General features: G+C 35.2%; 1 protein-coding gene across 1 annotated transcript; it reads right to left on the reverse strand.

Annotated features, from left to right (window-relative positions):
* Positions 1–361: 361 nt before the first annotated feature.
* On the reverse strand, positions 362–23,938 carry LOC121324734 (serine/threonine-protein kinase 32A-like). Its single transcript, XM_041266883.1, has 12 exons — positions 23,856–23,938; positions 21,541–21,596; positions 20,900–21,051; positions 14,294–14,467; positions 8,807–8,844; positions 6,254–6,343; positions 5,020–5,123; positions 4,485–4,601; positions 3,750–3,875; positions 2,800–2,928; positions 1,260–1,324; positions 362–973 (listed from the first exon to the last, which is right to left on the reverse strand). The coding sequence occupies exons 1-12, from the start codon at positions 23,905–23,907 to the stop codon at positions 874–876; spliced, it is 1,203 nt and encodes a 400-aa protein (XP_041122817.1). The 5' UTR covers positions 23,908–23,938; the 3' UTR covers positions 362–873.
* Positions 23,939–26,224: the final 2,286 nt, after the last annotated feature.

Consider the following 26,224-nt stretch of genomic DNA (forward strand, 5'->3'; position numbering starts at 1 on the left):
ACTGTACCATCTTATTATATCATATTTCACTAATTCAGTTGTTGAAAGATTGAGTTTCCCAATATGCCAGAAGTTGGCAACATGTTGCCTAGATGAATGCCAGGTGTGTGATTTAAGATAGAAACGTTACCCCCTATAACCTTGCTATTGTTTGTTTCTATAGAAAATCTGTAACCTAGGAAAATGTTAGCAAATGGAAAAATGGAACAATACACACTTTTACTAAATAAAAACCAAACCTAAGGCTGCTTTGGCTTAGTTTGTACAAATTAATTTAATTTAATCCTCACAGAAGATATGTTAGTGATCATGATTTCCAAGTAAGACATTTTTTGTAAATATTTATTAAACAGTGCTCACAGTAGACTGCTATATTATTTGACTGTTTCCAGTATTATTACAAATTCCCAGCTGAATAAATACAAAACAAAGCAGCTTAACATGGTTATTAATAATGAAAACCGCATTTCAGAGGTACAAATATCTATATACAAACCTGCAATCCTAACAGTAATTAAACAAGAATCACATTTTTTTAAACTCTCATGTAATATCAGGCCCTAGAAATCAAATATTGCTTTCAAATTTGATGTAGACAACATGAAACACATGGATTTTTTATGATCTGGTTCACAGCTATTATTGCTCTTCAATGAATACAAGGAACATTCAGTCCATGCCTGCCAGCATGGTTACTTCACATATAAAGATATCGGCAACTGACAATGCACATAACTGACAGACAAAGACATGCCAGCTCAATGCCTTCATTTCATACGGGGTAAGAATGTCCCTTTACCCATGGAGGCGTTTACTATTACAAGCTGCAGAAATAAAGGGTGCTTAAATGATATTACCCAGGTATGTTCATGATCACTGAGCTATATTATTATTTTGTCCATCTTCAATTTCTTCACTCTTGTCTTTTTCAGTGGTCATGTTTTGTTGTGTTTCTTCTTGCATTTTATTAACCCTTTTAAAACACACACAAGAAAGAAATACATTTACTTTTCTTAAAACCGGCTACAACTCAGTATTTAGGTACACTTCTCAAATTGTGCCACTCAATCTTTTTTCAAGAGGCGGCACAATGTACCATAATATTCAGTAGAAAGTGTATGAGATAATTATCTACTAGTGTCCTAAGATATTTAGTAAGCAAGCAGCGAGGTAAAACTGAAAACAAACCTCCCATCTTCAACAACAAACCAGCTTACATATTTGAGATATGATAAAGCGGTCATTTAGGAATGACTTACTTTTCTCGGTTGAAGACAGTGAATTCCCTTTGAACACACTCCAGACTCTTTTGCAACTGCCCGATCTTCAGTTTCCAAACCAATATATACAAAAAAAAAAAACACAGAAGTGCGCAGAGTGTTAACAATCAGATTTGCCTGTAATACATACAAGGTTATCAGGGAGGCATTGGGCCTGTAGGATTCTTAAACTTGCAATATTTAACTAGTAAAACAACTAATGATTATTCACATTTTCTAAGATGTTTTAAAGACAGACACCGCTTATAAAACAGACCCTGCACTACCTGCCAGTGTCTTTCCTTGTTATACAAGCTCTTATTGTGACACACTGATAGCCTGCAGCATTGTCTCAACCTGGAATTGTCAACATTAAGGGCATAAAGAAAATAAAAACTCTTAGCAAAGGTTATCGCGAGTTGTCCATAAAAGATCTCCAAAGCACTGCTAGCCTGCATGCTGTTCATTGACTTCTGTGGGCTCTTTTCAAAGGGACAGGTATGTGTGCTGTACATATGTGAAGCACTGTACTTTTCAATCAAGTGTTTTGTTTTCCTATATGCATCCAGTCTGGGATGTGGTTCATGTGGACGCTGTTACTTGGGTGCTGCACTGTTTTGCAAATAGATGATGTGTTTCTCTTTTGCTGTCACTTTCCATGGTTTTAAGAAATAACATTTAAATGCTGTCAAATACATTAAAACTGTGTTTTATTGCATACATTTTAATAAGAGTAATTTACAGGGCTCCTCTGACAGAGCTTTCCTCCACTAGGGAGCACTGCAGCACACAGTTTGACCTGTATCAGTGGCCTTGGAATTTCCTCACTAGAAAATAGATGAAACTAACATGTTATGTTTTTGACAGTTTGGTTTCCTTTTGTTTTCACTGTTCAATATAGTTATACACTATATATATATATATATATATATATATATATATATATATATATATATATATATATATATATATATATATAGTTTTCTTAACAGGATTGACATAATATAAAGGCATGCATAGTATAAAAACATATACTGGCTTTTAATTATTATTTTTTGCTTGTAGACATATGAGCTATAATACTCTACATTACATCTATTCTGCAGTTCTATGCTAGTCTGCCAGGGAACACTAAATGGCAGTCTGAAGAGTCTGAATGTGACAAATTTTCGGGACTGAAAATTGCTTTAATTAAAACACTTCTGCTCTCTCTCGAGCACCTCATTAATGTAATTTTTCAATATGCATTGTTTTTTTATATATCATAATTAGAGCTTCACTGTGTGCCATGTACCTTTTAGTGTCTCACCAACACCAGCATTGATATTAGGAAGGTTACATTATACTCGTCATTCGTCTTATTGTTTTAAAAAAAATTAAAAAAATGAATAAATCTTAATATAGGATTCTGGGTGTCCAGATTCCATAGGTACTCGTTACTATTCTACAAAATGCAAAGTAATTGAATTAAGCACTGCAATTTCATGCAGGCAAGTTGATAAACAGCCATTGGAAGCAATGCTTGGTTTCTTGTTCGCACCTGAGGGGAGTTGTCGGTTCCATTTTCTTTTAATCTTTTAGCCAGTCGTTTCTTTTTCTTGTGGAGAGGCTTGGATTCCAGAATCATTTCCTCCAGTTCAAAGGTCGGGTCGCAGTTCAGCCGGCCTTTCTGCAGTACAGCAAACAAGCACAAGCAAAAGAATAGAAACCAATGCAAAAAATATATCCCCAATATGGAAAACGTATAGGTGACCAGTACTTGAACAAGCTGGATGTTACATAATGGGGGTACTGTGACCAGGCCTGCATCGGGAACCATTAACATGAACATATTCATATTTTAACAGTATGGGTCATCAAATAACGTACACATACATATATATATATATATATATATATATATATATATATATATATATATATATATATATTACACTGCATATAAAAATATGTATAGATGTAGACAAATTCAGTACATTTTATACAGCGTCTACACTATACACACCACACAGCCCTAAGTAAAAGCAAACATTTTCATTTTTATACACTGGATTATTGTACTGCATAGTTTTAGTTGTATTGAGTTAAGTATTTTTATGTATTTTATGTATTTTATGTATTTTTTATTTTAATAAAGTAATAATAATAATAATAATAATAATAATAATAATAATAATACTATAATAATTATTATTATTATTATTATTATTATTATTATTATTATTATTATTATTATTATTAATATAATAATAATAATAATAATAATAATGCATGTAGCCAACATAAGTACGGTAACGCCTCCAGAAGTATGATAAATGGTGTATGTGTTGCTTTTGGTTCTAATGCAGACATAGCAGGAGAAATGTTGAACAACACACATTATTTGAATGCAGAAGGCTGTATAAGACTTGATACAATTATCATCAATTATGCCAACTGTGTAAATAACTAATGTAAGTGACTTGCAAATAAAAAATGTAAGTAACTTGCATTGGGAGTGAATCCAGGAGGTAGATTTTTTGCCAGCACTGCCTCCCAGTTCACATCAGACAAGTAGCACAATCCCTGGAGGTCCGAGAGGCACGAGAGACGATTCTCAGCCTTTACTGAAAGCAGCTGAGCACGGCAAGGAAAACATTATTTACAGGATGTGAACTAACAGTAGAATGCGTTAGGACAGAACCATCAAACAACCCAAGCCTATATACAGTACTCTATTCTAGTCTGTTACAAAGCTTTTTTTTTTTATTTCGTCAAAAAAAAAAAAAAAAAAAAAAAAAACACAGGAACACACTCATTGCCTTTTCTATCAAGTAATGGAGCTCCGAGGTACATCCATATGTGTTAACTGTACTGTACTGGTCATCTTCAAGATGAAACTAAATGAGGCTCCATTTTCCCACCACCTTAAGAATGCTCCCATTTAGCACAATGGAAGATTACTGTTTCCATGGTAACTCCCTCTCTTTCATGGCATTCTGTGGTAGTTCAGTTTCCACATACTGTATATGGCTACACAGGACTGGATTAAAAGTAAATGATGGCAGAGCCAGTCTTTATAAAGTATAGCTATGGTGTTGCTTTGATTTAACAGTTCCGTTTCAAGTTTTAAATCAAGCTATATTATCTATATATATATATATATATATATATATATATATATATATATATAGATCTATAAGTTACCTTCCTTAGAAGAGATACCATGCCACCAGACCAAGGAACCTTCCTTAGAAGAGATACCATGCCACCAGACCAAGTAGAGGGGTAGTTGACATTGACAGTGCAAAACAAATTAATGATGTCAGTGATTGATGTGCTTGATCGGAAGTGATATGGTCTCTGTAAAAAAAAAAAAAAAAAAAAAAAAGATATGTATGTATATGAATAGATAAGGTTAAAAAAGACTTTTACTTTCAATACAGTTTTACTTTCAATACATGCATTGTGCTGTTTTAGAACAAGCACTGTCATTCCTCACCATCTGGATGAGATATGCTTGGATGACAGTGATTGACACTTAATACACTGTGCATCAAGTCTTGATAAATTTGCCCAGTGGAAGATACCAGAATACCAGACATCCAAACTGCAGGCAATAAAGAGTGAGCTTGCCAATGTCCGGACCTCACTTAAATTTATACCATTATTACCATTTTCAGTGTGTACAGGGTCAGACTACAATGAGATTGTCATTAAAGATATATTTCCAAGCAGTGGTGGTGTGATTCAGAGTAATAATATAAAACCCCTCTCCCACCTGTCCCTTCAGAAGCTCATAGGCAGTGATTCCTAAAGACCACCAGTCCACTGCAAAGGAGTAGCTGGCACAACCCCCAACGAATGGCTGGAACATTTCTGGTGCTAAAACAAACAAACAATCAAACAAAAAACGTGACAGCATCCATTAATTATTGTGCTATACTTTTACACATTCATGACATTTCAAGATAACCAGTCAGGCGGGGGGTGTGTGTGTACTGGTAATACTGGTATAACAGCCCATTTTTTGAGGTCCTGAGGTGAGGTTTTGAGGTCCTGAGGTCCTTGCAGGTAACTCTCCAAACTTCCAGATATACACATTTAGCAGTTACACGTGTATGAGTAATTACGCTCTTACTGTCGGTCTCGCATCATTTTTTTCCTTCCGTTGGTTAAATTAAAATGTAGAGCTTATGCTGTTAACGCCGTATGTGTCAATTAACCGAGCTGCTGCTCTGATGCTGTGCATCATGTCATTTTACCCCCCGTGCAGTCTGCAAATGCTAACAGAAGGCTATTACCACTGTTCACTGCTGCTTCCCCTCAATCAGCTCCACTTTAAAGAGATATCAGGCTTGTCGAATTAGATCTATTACCCACTTGGGGGTCTCAGTAAAAACATATTTTATACATTACTTGGGTTGTTTGATTGCAAATAACTATAAAAAGACTGATCTCCACATGCAGCATCCACTCTCCAATTACATAAAAACCTCTTTCAATTGGATTGTGTTTGTCCTAATTAGCAGTTGAAGAAGGCAGAATGAGGTCATACAATCTGTAACAGTGTTTTGACCCTCTGACAGGTAACAGCACCCAAGGTAAGTCTGTAGAAAAATTGTGCCTTGAAAAGTTTAAAAGTTAGTATTGCATAGCTTGCAAATGAATCAGCTACAGAAAATTATGAAGTGATGTACAGACTATGTTCAGTGAGAAAATAATCATATTGACAATATACAAAATATTACTCTGCAAACCTATTTAACATCCTATCATACATGTTATCTTTTGCCTATTATTGTTTCTGTTAAAACAATAAGTTTGCATACTTAAAAAAAATCAATTTCCACTGCTGCAGAGGGGAGTGAATTTACAGTTGCAAAATCCTAGTGTTTTTTTTTTTTTTTAATATCACCTCACTTCAGCAGCATCCTTTGTAATTGTACATTTTGAAAATGTAATAAATCACAACCATAAGTACACTGAATTCAGAAACAACTATAAATATATACCCATATATGGCTTGGTACCAGCAACAGAAGTAGCTCGCATTTCTTCCTTCACTTGTGCAGCAATATTGAAGTCTGTAATGTGTACATGGCCTGTTGAAAATTAAAAGAAAAATGTGTCATAGATACAGACATGCCGCCAGCAGGAGCGTGACTTTTCTGCTTGACCTGTGAAATGTTATTCATTTGTTTAGCACTCCATAAAAACAAACAAATAAATTCTGATAGAGGCCCAGGTAAAAGCCACTAATCTGTCTCTTAATCCCAGATCAAGAAAGGTCAAGGAAAAAGAACAGCTAAAGCATCTGATTTAATATTCCGATTAAAACAGCACCTAAACTTGTCAATATTCTTAGAGGTGCAGTGTCTTGCAGGTATGTCCACTGTTTCACTATGGAATATTAGCAAGAAGTATTATCCCCCATTGCCAACTTGTCAAATGAGCTTTAAATACCAAATGTTAAATTCAACATATATTTGTGCAAACAGCGGGACAGCTGAAACATGTAAAGCACATAATAGAGGGATAGTGAGAGTCCAACACGTCTTCACTTATTTTAAATTACTTATTAGTCTCTATGTGTCTCAGGCACCATTAAACATATAACATTTTTTAACTGTCTACTCTTCCAACACATTGACGCACACTAAAAAAATAAATACATTTAAAAAATCAGAGGAATCACCTGATAAAATGCAGTTTAAAATACTGTACACCACACTTTTAAAATGTACAGTGTGCTTAAAGACACAACAACTACACTAAAATGATTACTTAATGTAATAAATGATTTGAAGCTTGTGAGAAATAGGTTTTAACACTTGATTCCCTAATCTCAGTAAGAAAAGCTATATTCAGTATGAGTTTGAGCTAATACAATTTAATATTAAGTAAACATCCAACTAACATACTTCCACAAAGACTGGCTCTGTTTTCTGAAAGGTAAGCTTTGAAAGAATAAAGGGATTCTATTTTATTGTGAAATTGACCTCAGTTATAGGACTATAGTCACTGTTTATTCATACAGTACAGATGGCATTCTATTTCTAAGCCATACAAAAAATCATTATGCATTGTATTCTCATTTTGCTCATTCTAGCCAGTCAGGTAAGACTCTTCTTCAGGGCAGGAATTACAATGCGAGGAGCAACAAAGAAAATCTATTTTGACTCCTGAAAGTAACAATGCATTAAACCTTTAGGCTTATGTTTTTCTTACAATATTAACTGTTTTAACTAGATTACAATTGAATGACATAGATATTCTGTTTGTGTTATAAAGTAATTAAAAACTCTTAGGTAGATGGTAAATGTATTAGGTAGATGCTCTCGTAACACTATATTTTAATAACAATAATATACTGTAAACTGGAGTAAAACACCCTTTCTAATGCATACTGTAGATGCAATGCTGGTTAAATAACATGGATCCTTACACTAAAGCATTACCCACTACCCTACAAAAACCAGTATAAGATATACAATACCAGCAGTCAATAACATGAAAAAGTATAAATTACCAGACCTACGGCAATTGCAAACACAGGAGGTCTTTTATTGCTTTTCTGATCTCCCCTATTGGAATGTTAGTGTTGCCTTATCTTTATTACAAATAAACAGAAATGAAACCATCTCTGCTATAGATCACCCGAGAAATGTGACGATGTTCTCTTTTAACCCACAGTACATCAACATCAGATATGGTGTCTGCGCTGTTGAAGTCTGGACTGGAATTAAACACTTGTCAGCTACAGTAAATGTCAGAACATACTGTGTATGTAAAGAGCCCAGAGCTACCTGTTTCTATAATTAGCTCCTTCCTAAACCAAACGAAACAAGCCAAATGTCTCCTAATTTTCATGCCGACTTGTTATCTTTTGTAGTCATTAACTTGCAAGCTGTCGACATTTTTTAGACATACAGAAGTTTACTAATGAATTGGCACTATAGTTTATTGTGTGCTTTACTATGTCTTTGCTTTAATGGTTTCATGCCATAGTAACCTTCAGAGTTGGGAGAAGTGCAATTTGCATGTTCAGGTAGGGTTGCTGATTTTATATTATTCACAGAGAGGCTTTCTCTGTTACCCTGACAACATCAGAAGGACCCTGGCAGAGCATTAATGTTATTCACAATCATCTGGCAGGCTGAACTCCATGATAATATGAGGCACACGGCAGACAGATATGCATCTTTTGTGGTAGAGCGTTCATTTTATCAAAGATTTTTACTCCAGTTTACAGGTTTACAAAACACCACTAAACCTGCTAAACCATAAAAAATAAAAGTCTAACGTCTTTCACGCATTCTTTACTTTCAACGCACCCTGGCATAAACTTTATTATATATATATATATAGATATATATATATATATATATATAATATATATATATATATATATATATATATATATATATATATATATATATATATATATATATATATATATATATATATATATATATATATAAGAAAACAGCAGTTGCGCTCCAATATAGAAATATGGAACATTGTTCTTCATCACAAGAAAGTCTGACGTCTATCTCCACACTTACCTTGCTCATCAAGAAGAATGTTGTCCGGTTTAATATCCCTACAAGAAAAAGAAAACATATACATTTTAAATTGAAGTATCATTCCTGTATCTATACCGCGATTCCAGCAACTTAGTATGGTACCCCACGGTTTCCTCAAATTGATTGTTTGGCTAATTTCCAGTAAAACTGTAATTTTTCACTACCTGTAAAAAAATGTTAAATGTCCAAAAAAAGTTCTGTAATGTTTAATAAAAGGAAGACCTTTAGTATATGCTGGAGTTAACACTAATGGTTACAAAGAAATGTTGTACTGACTCTCATAGAACTAAATGAATCATCAATCAGTAAATTGATCAATAGCACCTGTGTATTTGTGCAAAAGAATGAGCCAGATACTTTTAAATGGTTGCTACTTCACAAGGATTAATCAGCTAAGTCATAGGGCTTTATACAATTCAAGTTTTTCATAAAATTTGGCCTGTGCATTAAACCAAGATCCACATGAGAGTGACAGAAGATTGTACGCAGTAGCTGCCTTTTAAACAGTTCTTTAAGCTGCAAAATGCATAAGCAAGTATCCCTGAAGCAGGCAGTTTATTTAGGGATGTGGTGTCAAAGTTTATAAGACCCTGGGTTAGGTAAGCTGTGCCTGGATCACCCAATACTCAGTAGTGACTCGACTGTATTACAGGACACATTGTGGGCACAATGAGGTATCCAGTTAATTCTGCTCTGTTTCATAGTGCTTGGCTTTATATCATTTGTTCAAGAGCGCCACTTCAATCTTAATAATGTGATTTGATGTTTTCTAGGCTAGATAAAGCTAATGAGACTTTTTGCATCTAGCAGTCTTCTGAGTGGATACAACATGTGTGAAGTGATTAGAGCTGCTGTGTGACACCTTATTTGGTCTTTGCTTGTTTTAATGTACTGCTTTTCAATTTTAGAAGTCAGTTCCCTATGTTTATCCAACCCGTACGCTACAATATTATTTTAGGTGTTGGAATCCCAATGAAAGTGAACAGCAGAGAGAAATCTCTGATAACAAGCAGAAGCTGACAGGAGGATGCTTATGCAGCTACTGGGTAAAAAAAAAAAAAAAAAAGACAGTGCAATCACTGTATTCATATGTAATTACAGTAACAGCCTCCATAATTACCAGAATTAGAGGCTGCATTACTGCAAAAAATAATTCATAATTCTTAGTTTCCCCTGTCAGGTAATACAGCAGAATTAGTGTGTCCTCCCTTCCCTGAACAGGCAGGCGTATTGATACTGAAGCAAGCTGGCAGGTCTGTAAACAGACAAAGAGTATCAACGCTTTCTAAGCTCAGAAATTTCTAAGTGCCCCATCCTGAGCAAGAGTTTCATGTTTCAAGCTAGTTTTTACAATAACTGTAGATTTTGAACTACAGTTTTGAATAGTGCTGCAAAAAGAACATGCTTAAACACGTAAATTAGCAAATTCCCAAATTAACCTGAGACCTTTGAGATTAACAGCCATCATGAAATCAAGAGAAAAAAAAGGCAAGATATTGATCATTAAAAGTGAACTACAGAGTCCTTTAGTTGTCAACCTTAACAACTTCTATTCTAAGGCCAATATGACGTGCTTATTAGTTAGGATGTTAATGGAGCATTGTCACAAAGACGGCCGGAGTGGGTGGTGTCAGACCAGAGCCAGGAAATAAACAACAAGAGAGGTGGAGTTTGGTGAAGCTGACAGAATGGTCTCGATCAGCATTTAAAGAAGGAACAGACAGAAAATAAACGGTTGCAAAAAACAAAAACAGGACACGGCACATTCGCCAAAATAAACAGGCAAACAAAACGGACTAAACAAAACACGGTGAGCAGATCTTTTACTACTACAACTACTTTTACTTTTATTATTATTATTATTATTATTATTATTATTATTATTATTATTATTATTATTATTATTATTATTATTATTATTACTCGTATTACCTCTGTCGCCAATCCCGTTTTCCACTCACCGAACACACAACCCCGAGTGGGTGAAAACATGCTGCTTTTATGCAGCTGTACCAAGACTCGATTGCTAATCAATCATTCAATTGGAATCGCGGTATAACTGCACGTGAATTAATAGAGTGCAATTCCCCGTGCTCACATATTACATTTTAGTTGCACGTGAAGTGCTGTGCAATCCTCGTGCCTAAATACAAATATACATTTTAAACACTCGTGTTACACAGACCCGTTTATATCCTGTGTACCAGTGACTATACACCAACATTAACACACAACACAAAATACACACAGGGGCGGGCACTTTGCCTCAAGTGGCCATCTATAATTTATACATTCAAAGCAAAATGAATACACAGACAGGGTCCCTTGCTGAGCTCAGAGCATTTTCTTCAGAGAGCAGGGGCCAGATTGAAGCATAAAAGGTCACAATTGTTGTGTTTAATTAACTGGCATTTCCTGCAAGAGTGGCATAAGAGAAAACACGTTTGCATTAAAGGGAATGAGCTCGTTTGAACAGCCTGAGAGTTCCAGAGCAATGAAACGGTTCCAGATTGTCTTCATACAGTAATCCAACAATTACAATGACAATCCCGCAGCTCTGTGTCACACAGTCATAATGATATTTCATTTGTTCAGACAATAACAACTACTCAAGTATTCTTCAGGCATCATACATTTCATGTTTGTCATTAGAGAAAAACAAGCAAATTAACGTGAAACAGATGGTGGATCAGAGACTCGTGGAGTATCTTTTGAGCAGATTTCAATATTTTTGCTTGAGGTTTACCGTGTTGTAGCAAGATTGTGGTTTTAGTGTATTACCCTTTACCACAGGCTTCACCCAAAAAGCTTGGGTTGAATCCAACAGCTTATTTGGATGTTATTTCAACCTGTTAATCTAATGAGTAGACAGTTCATCATGTTTATAATGTGATGACGCAGCAGTGTGGTCTTTTGGCTAAACCAATTGACTACGACCATGAGACCCTGGTTTAGTGTCAGAAAATGAAGAAGCATCACTGGTAATCCATCGCTTTTATCAATATTCCAATTTTTGTATGAAACAGCCAAATCTCATTATCTATTTCAGGGCAAACAGAAAAAGGTGCAACTGATCTGACTGGCTTTTGTTACACTTGACTGGTCTGACAAGCTATTACCTGGGTCTAATGGCTTAATTACATCACTTATTAGAAAGAACCATGTAACTGAGAGGAGCTCTATGTAACCAAATCATACAGGCATCATTATGGAAAGGACGGGGGGTCGGATGATGACAGTGGGTCTAAAGATACAATAGCCTTTTTATCTGCAGAACCAAATACAGGTTAGATTAAATTCAAATGCTGCAGCACACCTGTCCTTAAGATAAGTCACCTCCAAATAATATTGATGTGGTGGGCACTGAAGACTGTGTGATGTATGCAAGACAGAGATGCTGCTAATATGATTAACCAAATTAAGGCCACAAGATAAGGTTTCAGTGTTTTTAGGGTTAGTAATACTTTTACAGTATGGACCTGGCTTAAAAACTGTAATGTTGATGCAAAACCCCCCCCCCAAAAAACCCCAAAAAACATAAAAAATTATAACATCTTTTGTTTAATTAAAAAAAGGAATCAGTGCATGTTCTGGATATTTCTGTTTGGTTTTTAGGAATGAGGGCAGCATCATAATCCAATAGACATTTTAAGTATGATCATGGTGCAGATTTAACATGTGCTTCACATTACTGAGTTTCTCCCCTGCTCCTATTCCCATAGGCAAGGTAGAGGAACCGCAAGAACAACAGTTGCAGTAGATAACACAAACAAAGTGAGCCAATTCTTCTGCAATATGCTCTACTCTATTGCATTTGGTTGTAAAACAAAGGCATTATGCAATACAATAACAGCTTTTACACTGAGCGTCTAAGATTAATTAACACAGATATGCTTATTGTCCTACATATAGATCACTTGGAATTACAATGCAGTCAACCATAAACAACAACAGGTAAGTTATATAATAGTAATTCAGAATAAATACGTTTATACTCTAGCAAAACATCTAAATAATGTACAGGTCAGAATATTTGATCACATAATAATAAATGTCCCAAATTGGTTTTGGTCAGAATGAACAGTTATTCTTCAGAATACTACTTGCGAATTAGAATTGAAATCAACCATTTTTCCCCATGAACAGGTCACAGGTGATCCCTTCAAGCAGCTCAGTATTTTCAACTCACCACAGCCCAGAAATATTGTTCCACTCAGTCACACTGAGACACTAATGGAAAGCAGCCTTTGATTCATTTTCCAACCGGGCAATTAAAGCCTGATTTCACGCCCAGATGTTTTGAAGCATTAATTGTTTATTTTATGTAAATCATCAGAGTGAACTTCTGACCAAATTAAATTAGAATAATCGGCAGTGGAACCCAATCTTAGAAAACACCACCAGGCACATAATGCTAGGGAAATGGTATGATGGAACAGTATATTCATGAAGTAAAACGGATTTGTGAAAACCATCTATATCCTTGATAGGGCCAGTGGTTAAAACAATGTGTCAGTGAAACAGTTAATACAATATGTACTGGACAAAAATGCAATTTAAAGTGTGTTAATAACAATGAAGGTTTTAGCTAGAAGGCAACGGAACGTATTAAAGGAGTTTTAAACCTGCAGGTCACATGGTTGGCACACAAATGCCCTCATATCCACAGTCTAATTCATCATGAATATACAGCAGGTATACTTAGCACATTTAATACTGCCAAGCGTGATTAGCAGAATTAATGGAAGAGTATCCTTAAACATATTACTGTACAGTGTTCCACATTGGGACAACAATGGTCTTATTTTTCATAATTACCTCTGTCATGATACCATTTTAATTACCGTGCAGTTTCCATTTGTAGGTATGCTAATTAGTTTCAATTTGCATACCAATTAAGTTAAATTTAAACCCTGTACTTAATATTTGCCACAATGTTGCTCTTCTAAGTCTAGACAGTATCCAGTTGGGGATATTGTGCTGATTATGTTATGTGATTATTAAAAATGAGTTAAGGTTTTTTTTTTTTTTTCAGCTTTACCACTGTTACTGATGTAATAGCATGCTTTACTATCTATTTACAAATAAACATCATCTGCTCCTGGACATCAATTAACCAGACAGATATTCACCTCCAAACTGTGGTTTAACTTATATTTATACCTGTTTTTTTTTTTTTTAACCCATTAAAAGGCCGTAATTTTTGGAGCATTTCAGCTGGCATCTACCTGTTATTTTAATGTTCTCTTAGCTATATTGTTATGATAACTTATTCTAATTCTGTTCGCAGTAAAACTTAAGTCGAAGTGTAATGTACCAAAGTGCATAAATACGGCTTGTGTTCTAATTTATTTCAAAGAAGAAAAAAAAGGTATTGAATGGGTTAATAAAATTGTAAACTCAGATATGTTAAAAACACTGTTAGGAAAATACCCCATTTTCTTGTTTTTTGAATCCTTGGCTCACCTGTGAATGATGCGCTTGCTCTGTAGATAGCCGAGTGCCAGCGCAAGCTCACAGATGTACAGCCTCACTGTCGCCTCTGTGAACTGGACATTCTGCTGCAGGTGGTACCGCAGATCTCCCCCCAGCAGCAGATCAACCACCATGAACATGTCCTCCTCATCCTGGAACGAGAACCTGTGGGACAACACACAAGGGTTAGCCATTGTATATCCTACCAGACATTTAACATGCATGTCATCAATCTACAAAACTTCATGCATCCATCTTGCACCAAGTTTAAAATATGGAACTAATGAATTGGTTTGATCAGTCTATACTCCACCAGTATAAGCAGCAGTTGCATTTAATTTTCATACAATTCACTGTACCTGGATTGCATCAAACATACAGGTCAGAAAACGGTACACTGTCAAAAACTGGTACGTTTGTATGTCAAGTCTTTTAATGTATGTGCCAGTTTATGTACCAGTTCTTTTTTTTTCAGTTTTTCAATATATACACTCATAGCGGTATAGCCACAATAGTACAATGTGAAGCAAGAAAGTGTTGAATAGGCTACTGATGTGTGCTTTAAATATATACATTTCAGAACAATTAGTTGTGTTCATAAGTTGCTACAGACCTTAACATTGCTTTAAAACATTATGCAGATTTAAGCTTGTGGAATCTACATTATTTTCAAATTTCTACATGTGATTGTGGTCCCTCATTTAAATAGATTAATCGAATGTATAATAATTGTATTAAATGAGGTGTATATGCATGCTGCCTGTGTGTACTGTATATCAAGGTCTCAACATTGGATATGTTATGTTAGCTAGATTATAAAGTATGGAGATAACTTTGGAGATATTATAAGGCTCTAATTAAGGGCTCATTGATTCACAAGTGCTGTGATTGACGACTGCACAAATCTCCACGAACAAGTCAAACTGTAATTCACCCACAGCATCGTAAATGTTTGCAATGTTAGATAACCCAATTCGTTGCTCATCAGTTAAAGTCACATACATTTTCTGAATTGTGAAAAAAATGATATTAAAAAGAACTATAAGAACCAAACTCAGAGCATCGTTACAACATCAGACAGGCGTTTCCTCGTTTTCTGAGCTAAAATCATTTGCGCATGCTCGGGGCAAGCGCAGTACGCGGCACACCACATTTTAAAATATACCACCAAATAACACCACACCTGTAATGTAATCCAGTTCCATTAAGCATTCAGAGGTTGAAACATTAACATGTAATGTTCTCCTTTAAAAACACAGGAGTTTGTTAAAGCACAGTAACATTTACGTGGCCTAACATTTCTACTGACATTTCTACTGAACAATCTGCTCTGCAAATATATTACACTGTATGTTATCAGACCTGATACAGCACACATGGAAGTATTTTAAGCTCAAACCCATCATTCCCTTGCCTTATTCCTGGTTCAAAAAACCTTACATTTTTGAATGGTGTATATATTCTTTTAAATTGTTCAGTTTTTTTTTTTTTTAATAAACGCTATGCTCTTTTTACAATGGTAAACTCCCATGTCGTGTGTGGACGGTTAAGGCGAAAAGAACAATGGAAATTATAATAGTAATAAAACTACAAATAAAAGGTGCTGCACTCGGCAGCGTTATCCCGACGTCGCTACCCGCACGACCCAGATTACTGTCCTACTCTGTAGGCTAACTAGCCTGTTCTTTCACAATACACCGGGGTCTGCCCAAGGGTCCCCCGCTCTCTCTGTCTCGCTATGAAACTCTTTATTTCGCCTGATTCCCGGTCCTGGATCAGAGCTTCCGCACTCTCGTTGAGTCTAAGAGGGCAGACCTGAGGAAACAGCAGAGCATTTTTTTATAGGGCTAGCAATCTGCCAAGACTCAGCTCTCAGCCATTCAGAGAGGGGGAAAGTCCACACACCCACTTTCCCACCTCCCCGTGTCACTGCCATGACTCACAGGCAGTTGTTGGACGACTGTTGCCCTCTTCCTGCAGCCCGTGAACACGCCAGCAGAGTCAGCACAGATCTCTCCCTGTTACAGTAACATTTCCCCCAAGATGTGTGTTGTACCTATACGTAGTTACCTAAGAAGTTTCAAGTCAATACAGCTAAGGTTTCCAAGAGGTAATTGATTTATGTAGCTCCTAATCCTGAATCAGGGTTAAAAATGAGTATGGCTTGAAGAAAAAGAAAAAAAAAAACATTAAAAGAGAAATCCGTTGAATCAAATCAAATCTTAAATGGTGCATTTGATATATCAACCCCATCTTATATTACAACCCCCAGCACAGAGGACAAGAGCAGATGAGAGTTGAAGAGGAAAGCAGAAATGAAATGATGCTCTGAAAAAACCCTTCATGTGAAAATTAAATTTGAATGTTTTATTTTTTTTAAACTACTTATTTATGATATGTGCAATCTGTCATGATTTTTTTTTGTTTGTTTGTGTGTTTTTCAATTGGATTTATTTTATTTGCCATTGTACTAATGTTTTCAGAAAGACTTTAAGCTTTTCCAGTCTTAATGGAAATGAAATGCAGTACTTTTCCAACCCCTGCCAGCTTGATTTCATCCATAACTTTAAAGTAGGGAGGAAAATAAAGACCTCAATTTAGTCTCGTGCCTTCATCAGTGTAGTAATCTGTAATGCAATGTGGAAAACCAGCGCTCATAAAACTGATAAAAACCACACTGACTGGTATCCTCACAAAAATGACAGATTCCATAAGCTTTTTGTATTTATGTAAATCAATAGGTGTCTTCACTCTATACAATCCAAAAGAGAAATACATTCTATTGGGGTTTTCCACACAGGCTGTGGCCAATCAAGCTGCTTTTTGGTAACAGCGCACAACAAGTCAATGGAAACACAATGATGCAATAAAAGGAAATATGCCCTGGAGGGGCTGTTGAAGTTCAGCTGCGCATATCAAATGGTTAGTGAACTACGAGCACTAACTCTTAAAATGAACTAATTGGATCATGCTTTTTCGACAGAGGATAATGCAGGCACAACAAGGATGTTAATGGCAAGTGTGCGCCTACTTTATTATGTGGTTGTGCCATCCCCACCGTGCAGGAGGAACCACGTTCACACATGGTGGTGGGCCTCACATAAATTAATAACTGCTTTACTGACTCATTTGTGTTACCCCCACGGTCTCCTGGACTATAACTGGTAACTTCATAGCTTCTTTTTAGAATAGATCTTCATAATAATACTAGCAAGAACACACAAACTGCTGAGCCTCTTGATTTTTGGTTGTATACTTCAGGTCAACACTGTGTGTCCTCTGCTACGTACAGTAGCATGTTTAAAGTTGATGGTTGTACGGGCTGTCAAAAGCAATTAGAAGAGGAGTGATTTTAATTGTACTGGCCCTCAAGGAAACAAACAGCTTCTGTCTGTTGGATGAATTATGAATCGAGCACACAACATTTTTCTTTTCTTATTCCAATCCAATGCCAGTAATCCTGCACCTCCAATGAAATATGCATGATCTGGTTAAACCGATTAATGTTTTTTGGGAAGTATGTTTAGCTGCAACAGGAAAGAGATTGGAACGCCATAGAAGAAAGCTTAACCTAGTGTGAAATCTTATTTGTTGCATGATAACAGATCAATCAAGTTGGTTGACCTGGTTGGTTGACTATTCATAAAGATTAAAATACATACTTTATCTATAACTCACTACCCAAGTCTTGTACTGTACAGTATCAATAGTAACTACATAGTACATACACTATGGTAACTAGTATACATTCTCATTGGTTCCTAATGGGATTTTCCTAGTAATAGAGCAATTACTATAGATTGTGTATAGACCAATACACTAAGCACAATAAAAGATCATCAATAATGTCAGTGGGGAAGTTATCTTAGCCTGAATATTCAATTTTTATTTCTTAAAGCTAAAGCCTGCATAGCTTCCAGATTGAATGCAATACCAACCAATGTTTACCACAGACTAAAATAACTTGGACACATCTGTTTACATGTAATTATTGTCTACCTCCGAGTCATTTAAGTAAGAAAAACAAGGCAAGAAAAACACACCTATCTGCCCTGACAGCAGCTTCTTCTACTTGTAAATGCTCCAAACCCCAGCTTTCAACTGAGAATTGCAATTCTTGCGTTATTACAGATATAAGTCTTGTTGAACAAAATCGCATAGCCCTCTTATTTGATAGCTTTTCTTAATCATTTTGTGTATTATTTTGGTGCTGTTGCTGCACAGTCACGCATGAAACTGAAAGTAAAACAGGGTCACAACACATTAGTGATTGTTGTACATGTTCATGTGCATCAACCACTGAGAAGCACTGAGAACTTGTTATCATAGAACAACTAAGAGACGTTATATTCGGCATTAAATAGGAATCCTAATTCTAAATTCAGAATGCTTTATTTTTGTAATTTTCATTTTCAAAAAGCCTATATATATATATATATATATATATATATATATATATATATCGATACTAGATATAATATATATTATATATAGGTAAGTGTCACATACACAATACTGGAAACAATACTGTGCCTGGGCTAAAGAATCAAATACAATTATAATATACTGTGACTTTCTCAATCTGAGGGCTAGCAATGGTATTCCCCCTGAATGTATAATACTCTGAAAAACTGAAAACAGTGGGGGGATTTGAAAAGGCACATGCAACACTGAATACAGTAAATAAAAATATAATGAAAAGCTTTCAAATTTTGTTTCTACAACAGCAAATCTCTAAAAAAAAAAAAAAAAACTTTAAACCAAATATTTTTGATAAACTCTTATGAGAATTTGCACGTTATCGCAATTTAAATATTCAGTATATATATATATACATACACACACACACACACACACACACACACACACACATATCAGTATCTATATATATATATACGATATATATATATATATATAGATAGATATATATATATATATATATACCCTATGCTATGTTAAGGCTTATTTGTTTTTTCTTTTTGCATTAAATGTGATTCTGACATTTTTCTTCATTCATGCTTAGTTCTGATATTTAAGAGAGAAACATTCTCAGTTTTTGTTAAACCCCCAACAAGCTTTCATAATTGGGTTATTAAAAACACCCAGTAACAATACCTACAGCTGTTAACAACCAAGGCTAGAAAAAAACAGCTCCTGTTTACCACACTGTAGCCATCAACAACAGGCAGAAGGATATCTACATCATCAGATGGAAAGAAATGCAAATGCAGATGGATCACATTAGTTTACTGTAAAGCTATGTCTTAGTTGGTGCTTATCTTCGTGAGAGATGAGTTCAAATCAGAATGAAGTTTTAACATCTACTCTCATGTAATGGAAATCATTTAGACAGCTTTTGTGGGCAATTAAAATGTTTTGGTCACAGAGCGCTCTGGGAAATCAGGCAGCTGTCTCCACTGGCAACTGACTCTCTTGAATAAACCTTTATGGAAATAAATGTTACCACATACAAAATTTTTATGTTACCTTATATAATTAGGAAGGTGGGGATATTTTTACAGTATTCTGGTTGAACACATAGATTGAATTTAGAATTAAAAACTACAGGGAAAAAAAGTGTGAGGCTTTACATTATAAAATATAATTCCATTTAAAATAATGATTTACTTTTTTTTTTACTTCGTATTTTTTTCTACAAAAAGCATTCTGAAAATTGTTTAAATCCTTGATTTACAACAGCTGCACAACACTGATGAAAGTATGTATTAGGTTAATAACTAAACTTGCTGACCAATCCTTCCAAATTCCCAGATTTCATTTTCAGAAAACAGAACTTTAGTACATAAGTGAGAAAAAGTGTTAGTTATTTCACCAGCATGAGAGTTTGTTAAATACCAATTAAATGAGAACGAGAAGTGTTTAGTCCTTTGAACTCCACTGAGTGTCCAAATAAAACTCTGCTTTTCACATGCAATTACCATACAGATACAAGATTAAAACAAGACGACTCCCTCAGGTATTATAAACACTATGGGAACCCTTTGTTTATCAGCTTCAATAAAACTTCAGGCTGCTGCCAATGCAAGTGAATTATAGCTTGTGTTTTAATGTCACAAGTATGGCTCAAATCCTCTCCTCTCCGCCTCACAGCAGGTAAACAAGTCTGAATAGGTCCCAGCACAGCAAGGGTCCCGTGCAGTCAATTGAGGAAACAGACATGGTGGAGAACTTCATCATTACCTTTCAAAGAATCCTTTTTAGTGCATCTTTCCTACTGCTGCCTTCTATTCTATTAGCATTGCACTGAATCCGGGATTTGTCTCCTGCAACACTTCAGAAATTGTATCCAGATTGTAAATTACAGGAGATTTAAATTAAGGGCATTTTTAGTGTTGGGATGTGGCTTGCAAACACCCGACAAAAAATGTCATCCTTCAGACAAAAACTGGGGTTTCTACTTTTTTGTTGTATTCTATTAGATTTAAATACAACCCTCAAATGTATTTTCTAACTCATAATCAGTGTGTATATCATTTACAAATTTAAGATGTTTTTAATGGAGATCTTTATACAGATGAGGGAGTGTAAAAAACAAGAAGTTTATTGTTACCTTGAATTATACTTGTAAATACTTACCATACGTTTACCAGGAAGGGATGCTCAAGGCTTTGCATGATCTGCAGCTCTTTAAATACATTCCTTACTTCGTTGCGCTCCACACATTTCTGCTTGTTCATGTATTTCATAGCATACATTTTCTTTGTGTCTTTCTTTTGTACAATGCAGACCTGTCAACAGTAAATGAATATATAAATGTAAACCATACTGCTACAAATCATTATAAAAATCCAATATCCACTCTTCCCATTATAATTAATCTGAGCTATTTGTTTTGTATCATTCATTTGAAAGCATCCTATTTTTTCCTTTATGGCAAGTGGAATCACTCTGCCATTCACTTTCTTTGGGATTCCTCATCCTGTTGTCATGTGATCCTCTGAAATGCGCAGAATAAAATGTTTTTATATGTGGTGGCCGAACAGTTATAAGCGCTTAACCATTATTAATTTCTCAGTGGATTCAGCTTCTGCATTGCTGATTCCAAGTTAAAGATGAGGCTACTTGAATCAATGTGGTTCCAGGTTGCTATGCAACATGTACTTTAACAACTGCTTTTACTAAAAAAAAACAAAGATAGATGAACATAGACGACAATGGCAAAATTCTTTGCGACATAAGATATCTTACACTTTTCAACATTCCGTATGAAATCTCACCTTTCCAAAGCTTCCTTTCCCAATTGCTCTTAATATTTGAAAATGGTCAAAGCTGACTGTGAAATAAAAAATAAAATGAAAAGGAGAGCACGGTTATAATTGTTAGACAACAAGAAACAACACTCAGAAATCAAGACTCAACCACCGATCCTGCCTTGTGATGCTGCAACGAAAACAGGAAGAACGGAAATCCAGAACACTTTGGAGGGTGTTGTGGATTTCCTGTCAGGTTCAGTCCTATTCTCAGTCAGACCCCGGAGCTAGAACTGTGTCCATGTCCCTCATGGCTTTCCCTCGTAGGTTTTCTCTTCGTGTGGATATCAAATTAATTGACTGTACATTGGACACAGTAACGATCACATTCATATAAGAAAAGGTAAAATACATAATAACCTTGTCTTCCCTTTGAAGACCACCTAGCTGTTTTTCATTCCACAAGGCTCATTTTAAATAGAGACCATGATCTCCAGTAATAGCAGACACTAACTTCCATTCCACCCTATGTATTGGAACTGGAATAGGCAATGATATGCACTATTACACATCAATCCCCGTCACGGTCCAGCGCTGCTATTTATATATTGCTTCATGAGACCTTATTTTAAAGCCATATAACATTTCATGAAATGTTTGGGTATGTGACAATCATGATTATTCTTTTTGGTATGTGTTCACTGAATAGGATTTTAGACACTAAAGTGATTTAAACTAACAGAGATGGAAGGGTGTCTAAAAAACCTTGAAATACAACAGGAAGAAAGAGAAACACGTTAATCTATCCTGTGGGTCCCTGACAAAAATCTGTTAATGACAAAGTACAGAATAAAGATGCTGCACAATTATTTAAGAGTAAGAGATTCAAATTTCAATGTCTTACTTTATTGCTGTCCCCTTACCTTGATATGATGTTTGCAGTCCTTCTTAGTTTTTTTTTTTCTTTTTGCAATAACCCTTTGTTTCACAAGTCATTGCAATTGCTACTCTTCACTTCAAGTTTATTACAAAGTGGCAGATCACTATATTTCCTTTTATACAAAGTCAATGATCTAGCTGCCAAAACTGACAAAAAAAACTGTGAAAATCCCACATCAGATATCAACTGCTGTACAGGCCCGTGTTCAATAAAATAAATCTACTGTGTAATTCAGTAAGTAGACCTTTCACAGCACACTAAAACGCGGCTGCATTGCCAGCTGCTGATAAAAGATACGGCGGGCTGTAGAGGTTCTGTGTATTAGGCAGTAAGTCCAGTAATGCTGTTACAGATTTTGATCATTCTCACTATTATACCTTGCTACTAGAAAATGAATTTACAGGGACAGCACATTGCAACTACTAAACACGCTTGAAGCACTAGGCTTGGTATCAGAAAGGGTATCAAAAGACTGACGTCATTCTCTAGACTTTCTCCTAAAGGAGAGCAGCTTTAGAAGCAACAGAGTCAACTAATCTGACAGCTGAAAGCTAAATGATGTTTGATGGAAGTCGATGCGTTAACTTAAAGGCCAAAAGAAAACATGCTTTTGCAGAACTCGAATATCTGAGAGAACTTGTAGGTCTTCAAATGCATGAAGAATAAAACGGCCTTGTAAAACTGCTCACTGTATTGGAATTAAAACGCACTGACAGCACAGTGGAAGAAGTGAATGCTAATTTGTGTCTTAGAACACAAGGAAAGATCTTATGAAGAGGAAAGCCTTAAAGCCAAGATCTTAGACAAGCACGGGAAAATGACAGGTGCACAAGATGCATAGCCTTATTGAGCACCATGTAATGCATACCTCAAGCAATAAAGAAAGGCATTTTATTTGTCTTCTGTTAAAATGACTACCTGAAAAAATGTCAGAAAAGGCAGGGTTTCAAAAGTCCCTCACCTCCAGCGCTATATAAAACAAAGCTTGAAGGAAAATGGCTATACTATAGAAGACAACTGGACTCATCAAAGCATGTTTAACAAGCTTCCGTGTGCTTGATTATATTGTGCAAATATTAATAATTACATAGCAACCATAATGTTCAGTTTACAAATTCCACATTCAAATATAGTAAGTTGTTTATAGATACATTTCCAGTGCACTGTAGTCAATCTGTCAAAAGTTTTTTTTTAAAACGCTGAGCTCCTAATCTCCGGATTTACAAGATAAATGTTGAATGGAACAGGTAATCAATACTGGCAGGAAGATCTTCTTTCAGGTTTCATATTAAATTGGCAACAACAAAGTACAAATACTGTAAAAGAATCCAAGGTGTTTGTGTAAACTCAATACTTAACAGAAAACCCATTGTTTATTTTAAGGTAAGATCGTTATACTTACCATCCTCATTTTGGTCGAACGCGATACTCTTCCTGGAGTGACTGACACCCATTTTAAAAGTGCTTCAAATTATTATCTCGATCGATTCCTCTCCAAAGTCTAAAAATCATATTGCATTAACTGGAAGCAGAGCAGTCTTTTCATTGAAGTCAGCTGCATTCATTAAACGAACCAGTGATGTGACATCCGTCTTCTGGAAAGCATATAGGACAGACAGAAAGACCTCAACACAAAATCAAAGACAGCCTGACACAACGGAGAGGTGCATGCTATTCCTTTATGCTCATTTATTTTTAATTCTGTTCTTCTGCCCATGCCACAAAGGCTACAGAACAGTGAGCTGCTTATTTAAGGATTTTTTTTTTAATCTTCTTGAATTCTTTGGTAATATATTTTCAGGCAGTATGATGCTGACAACGTACTTGTACTACAATAGAAGTCGTCCCTTTCAAAGACTAATTAGTAACATAATGTTAAAAATTCACAGGAAAATTGAATTTTATATAATACCAAAAACAGGTTCACTATGAACCTTATTCAGTTTTACGGGTGCTATTGAACAGCGTATAATAAAGTTATCTTGTAAAGTATGGTAAAATAAGTTGTTTCATGCCAATTGAATGCATGCTACTATAATGTTCAGCAACTATTTTTTTTTTGTTTGTTTGTTTTGATTTTGTATCATACCATTTTTTTTTTTTAGATGAACGTTGCTGTATTAATATGTTGTAGTCCAACTTTAAACTTATAATAAATAATTTAGCTTTTTTTCATAGCAAACTTAATCTATGTTCACAAAGCACACAAAAAAATCAGACACATCCAAAAATGAAGCTACATACCTATACCTTTTTAAATAGTGAAGATTCTTGACAGCTCAGTGTGTCCAGCAATAAATAAATCCCAAAATAGGAGCAACACAACACAGCTGCTTTGTTGCTTACAGAACATTACTGAGGCATCTTTAATGCAGAATACAGACAGCGCACAAAACACCCCAGCCCCCTTTCAGTCAGGATTGTAACTATCACTCTGAGAAAATAGGTAGAGTGGAAATTATAGGTAGAGCGTACCGCTGGTGGCAGATCATTGTAATTTAGTTGTTCAACTGTACTGGAGCAGGTGCATCTGTGTGAAGATCAGCAACTGACAAAGTCGCTGAAGGCTAACGCTCAGTGCAATTTATTCTCTTGATTGAGCAATAGACATTATCGTTGCCTGAGTTACATTTACATCTGACTGGGCGCTGGAGAGAGGGAGGCGGATTGATATACTCAATAAATACGAAGCTAGAGCTAGGAGCTGTAACCTACATTAAAGGAACACATTTGTCTATGTAGTACATACGAGTTTAATATGTTGGGGTTGTTGTCATATAAATCTACAGCAAGCAAAATGTCATTTTAAATATTTTAAAATGTAAAAAAAAGCGACAGTTTTTTTTTTATTGTTTTTTTTTTTGTTTATAAAGAGCCTAATTACATTTTACAATATAGTCGTTATAGTCGTAGAAAGTAATATTTAGTTTACTACGAGGTTAAGGGCAAATTATTTTTATTTGAAAATCTGTCCGGGTCTGGCTTTACTGAAGTGTGTTTTATAGCTGTAGGAGCTGACCTGACTTGCTACGATTTAACGATTACTAACACTTGTCTATATATTATATATATATATATATATATATATATATATATATATATATATATATATATATATATATATATATATATATTATAATATATACGTACGCATCTATACGGCGATAAAATAGTTATGGAATAAATAATAATCTATTATTATTATTATTATTATTATTATTATTATTATTATTATTATTATTAATTAACTAAAGAAAAGCCGTTTGTTTACTTATAAATACCGGTACTACAAGATAGTAACGAATTTGGAAAACTAGCGCAAGCTAGTGGTGGTAAAGTACATAGGTGCTGTTTGGGGAGGACTGTAAATCTTATAGGATATGTTTATTTTTTTAAGTAAAATGTTTTAATTATAGTTAATACACAGATCATTTGCCTGCTGAAGAAAGTTTTAGAAATGCAGTACATTGTCGAACTATTTATTTGAATTGATAGTATGCATAATATAGATCTGCCTAATTCCACTCTTTGAGATGTGTTTAAAGTGACATCTAGTGGTGTGTGTATATATAAAATAAAAAATAATAAAACAAAGGCTGATGCATTATTAGGAACTTTAAGCAAGGATTGTATTGAACTAGTTGAAGTACCCGGTGTTGCGCGGGGAAATTCAATATTCAAATTTTTCATTCATGACAAATTGGGGAACGCTAGCCTTATTGTTTCCTATAAGTTACAGATCTTGGGTGTCGCACAATGCGCTCAGACCCC

This window comes from Polyodon spathula, chromosome 12, assembly GCF_017654505.1.
Source record: "Polyodon spathula isolate WHYD16114869_AA chromosome 12, ASM1765450v1, whole genome shotgun sequence".
In the NCBI taxonomy this organism is placed as follows: domain Eukaryota; kingdom Metazoa; phylum Chordata; class Actinopteri; order Acipenseriformes; family Polyodontidae; genus Polyodon; species Polyodon spathula.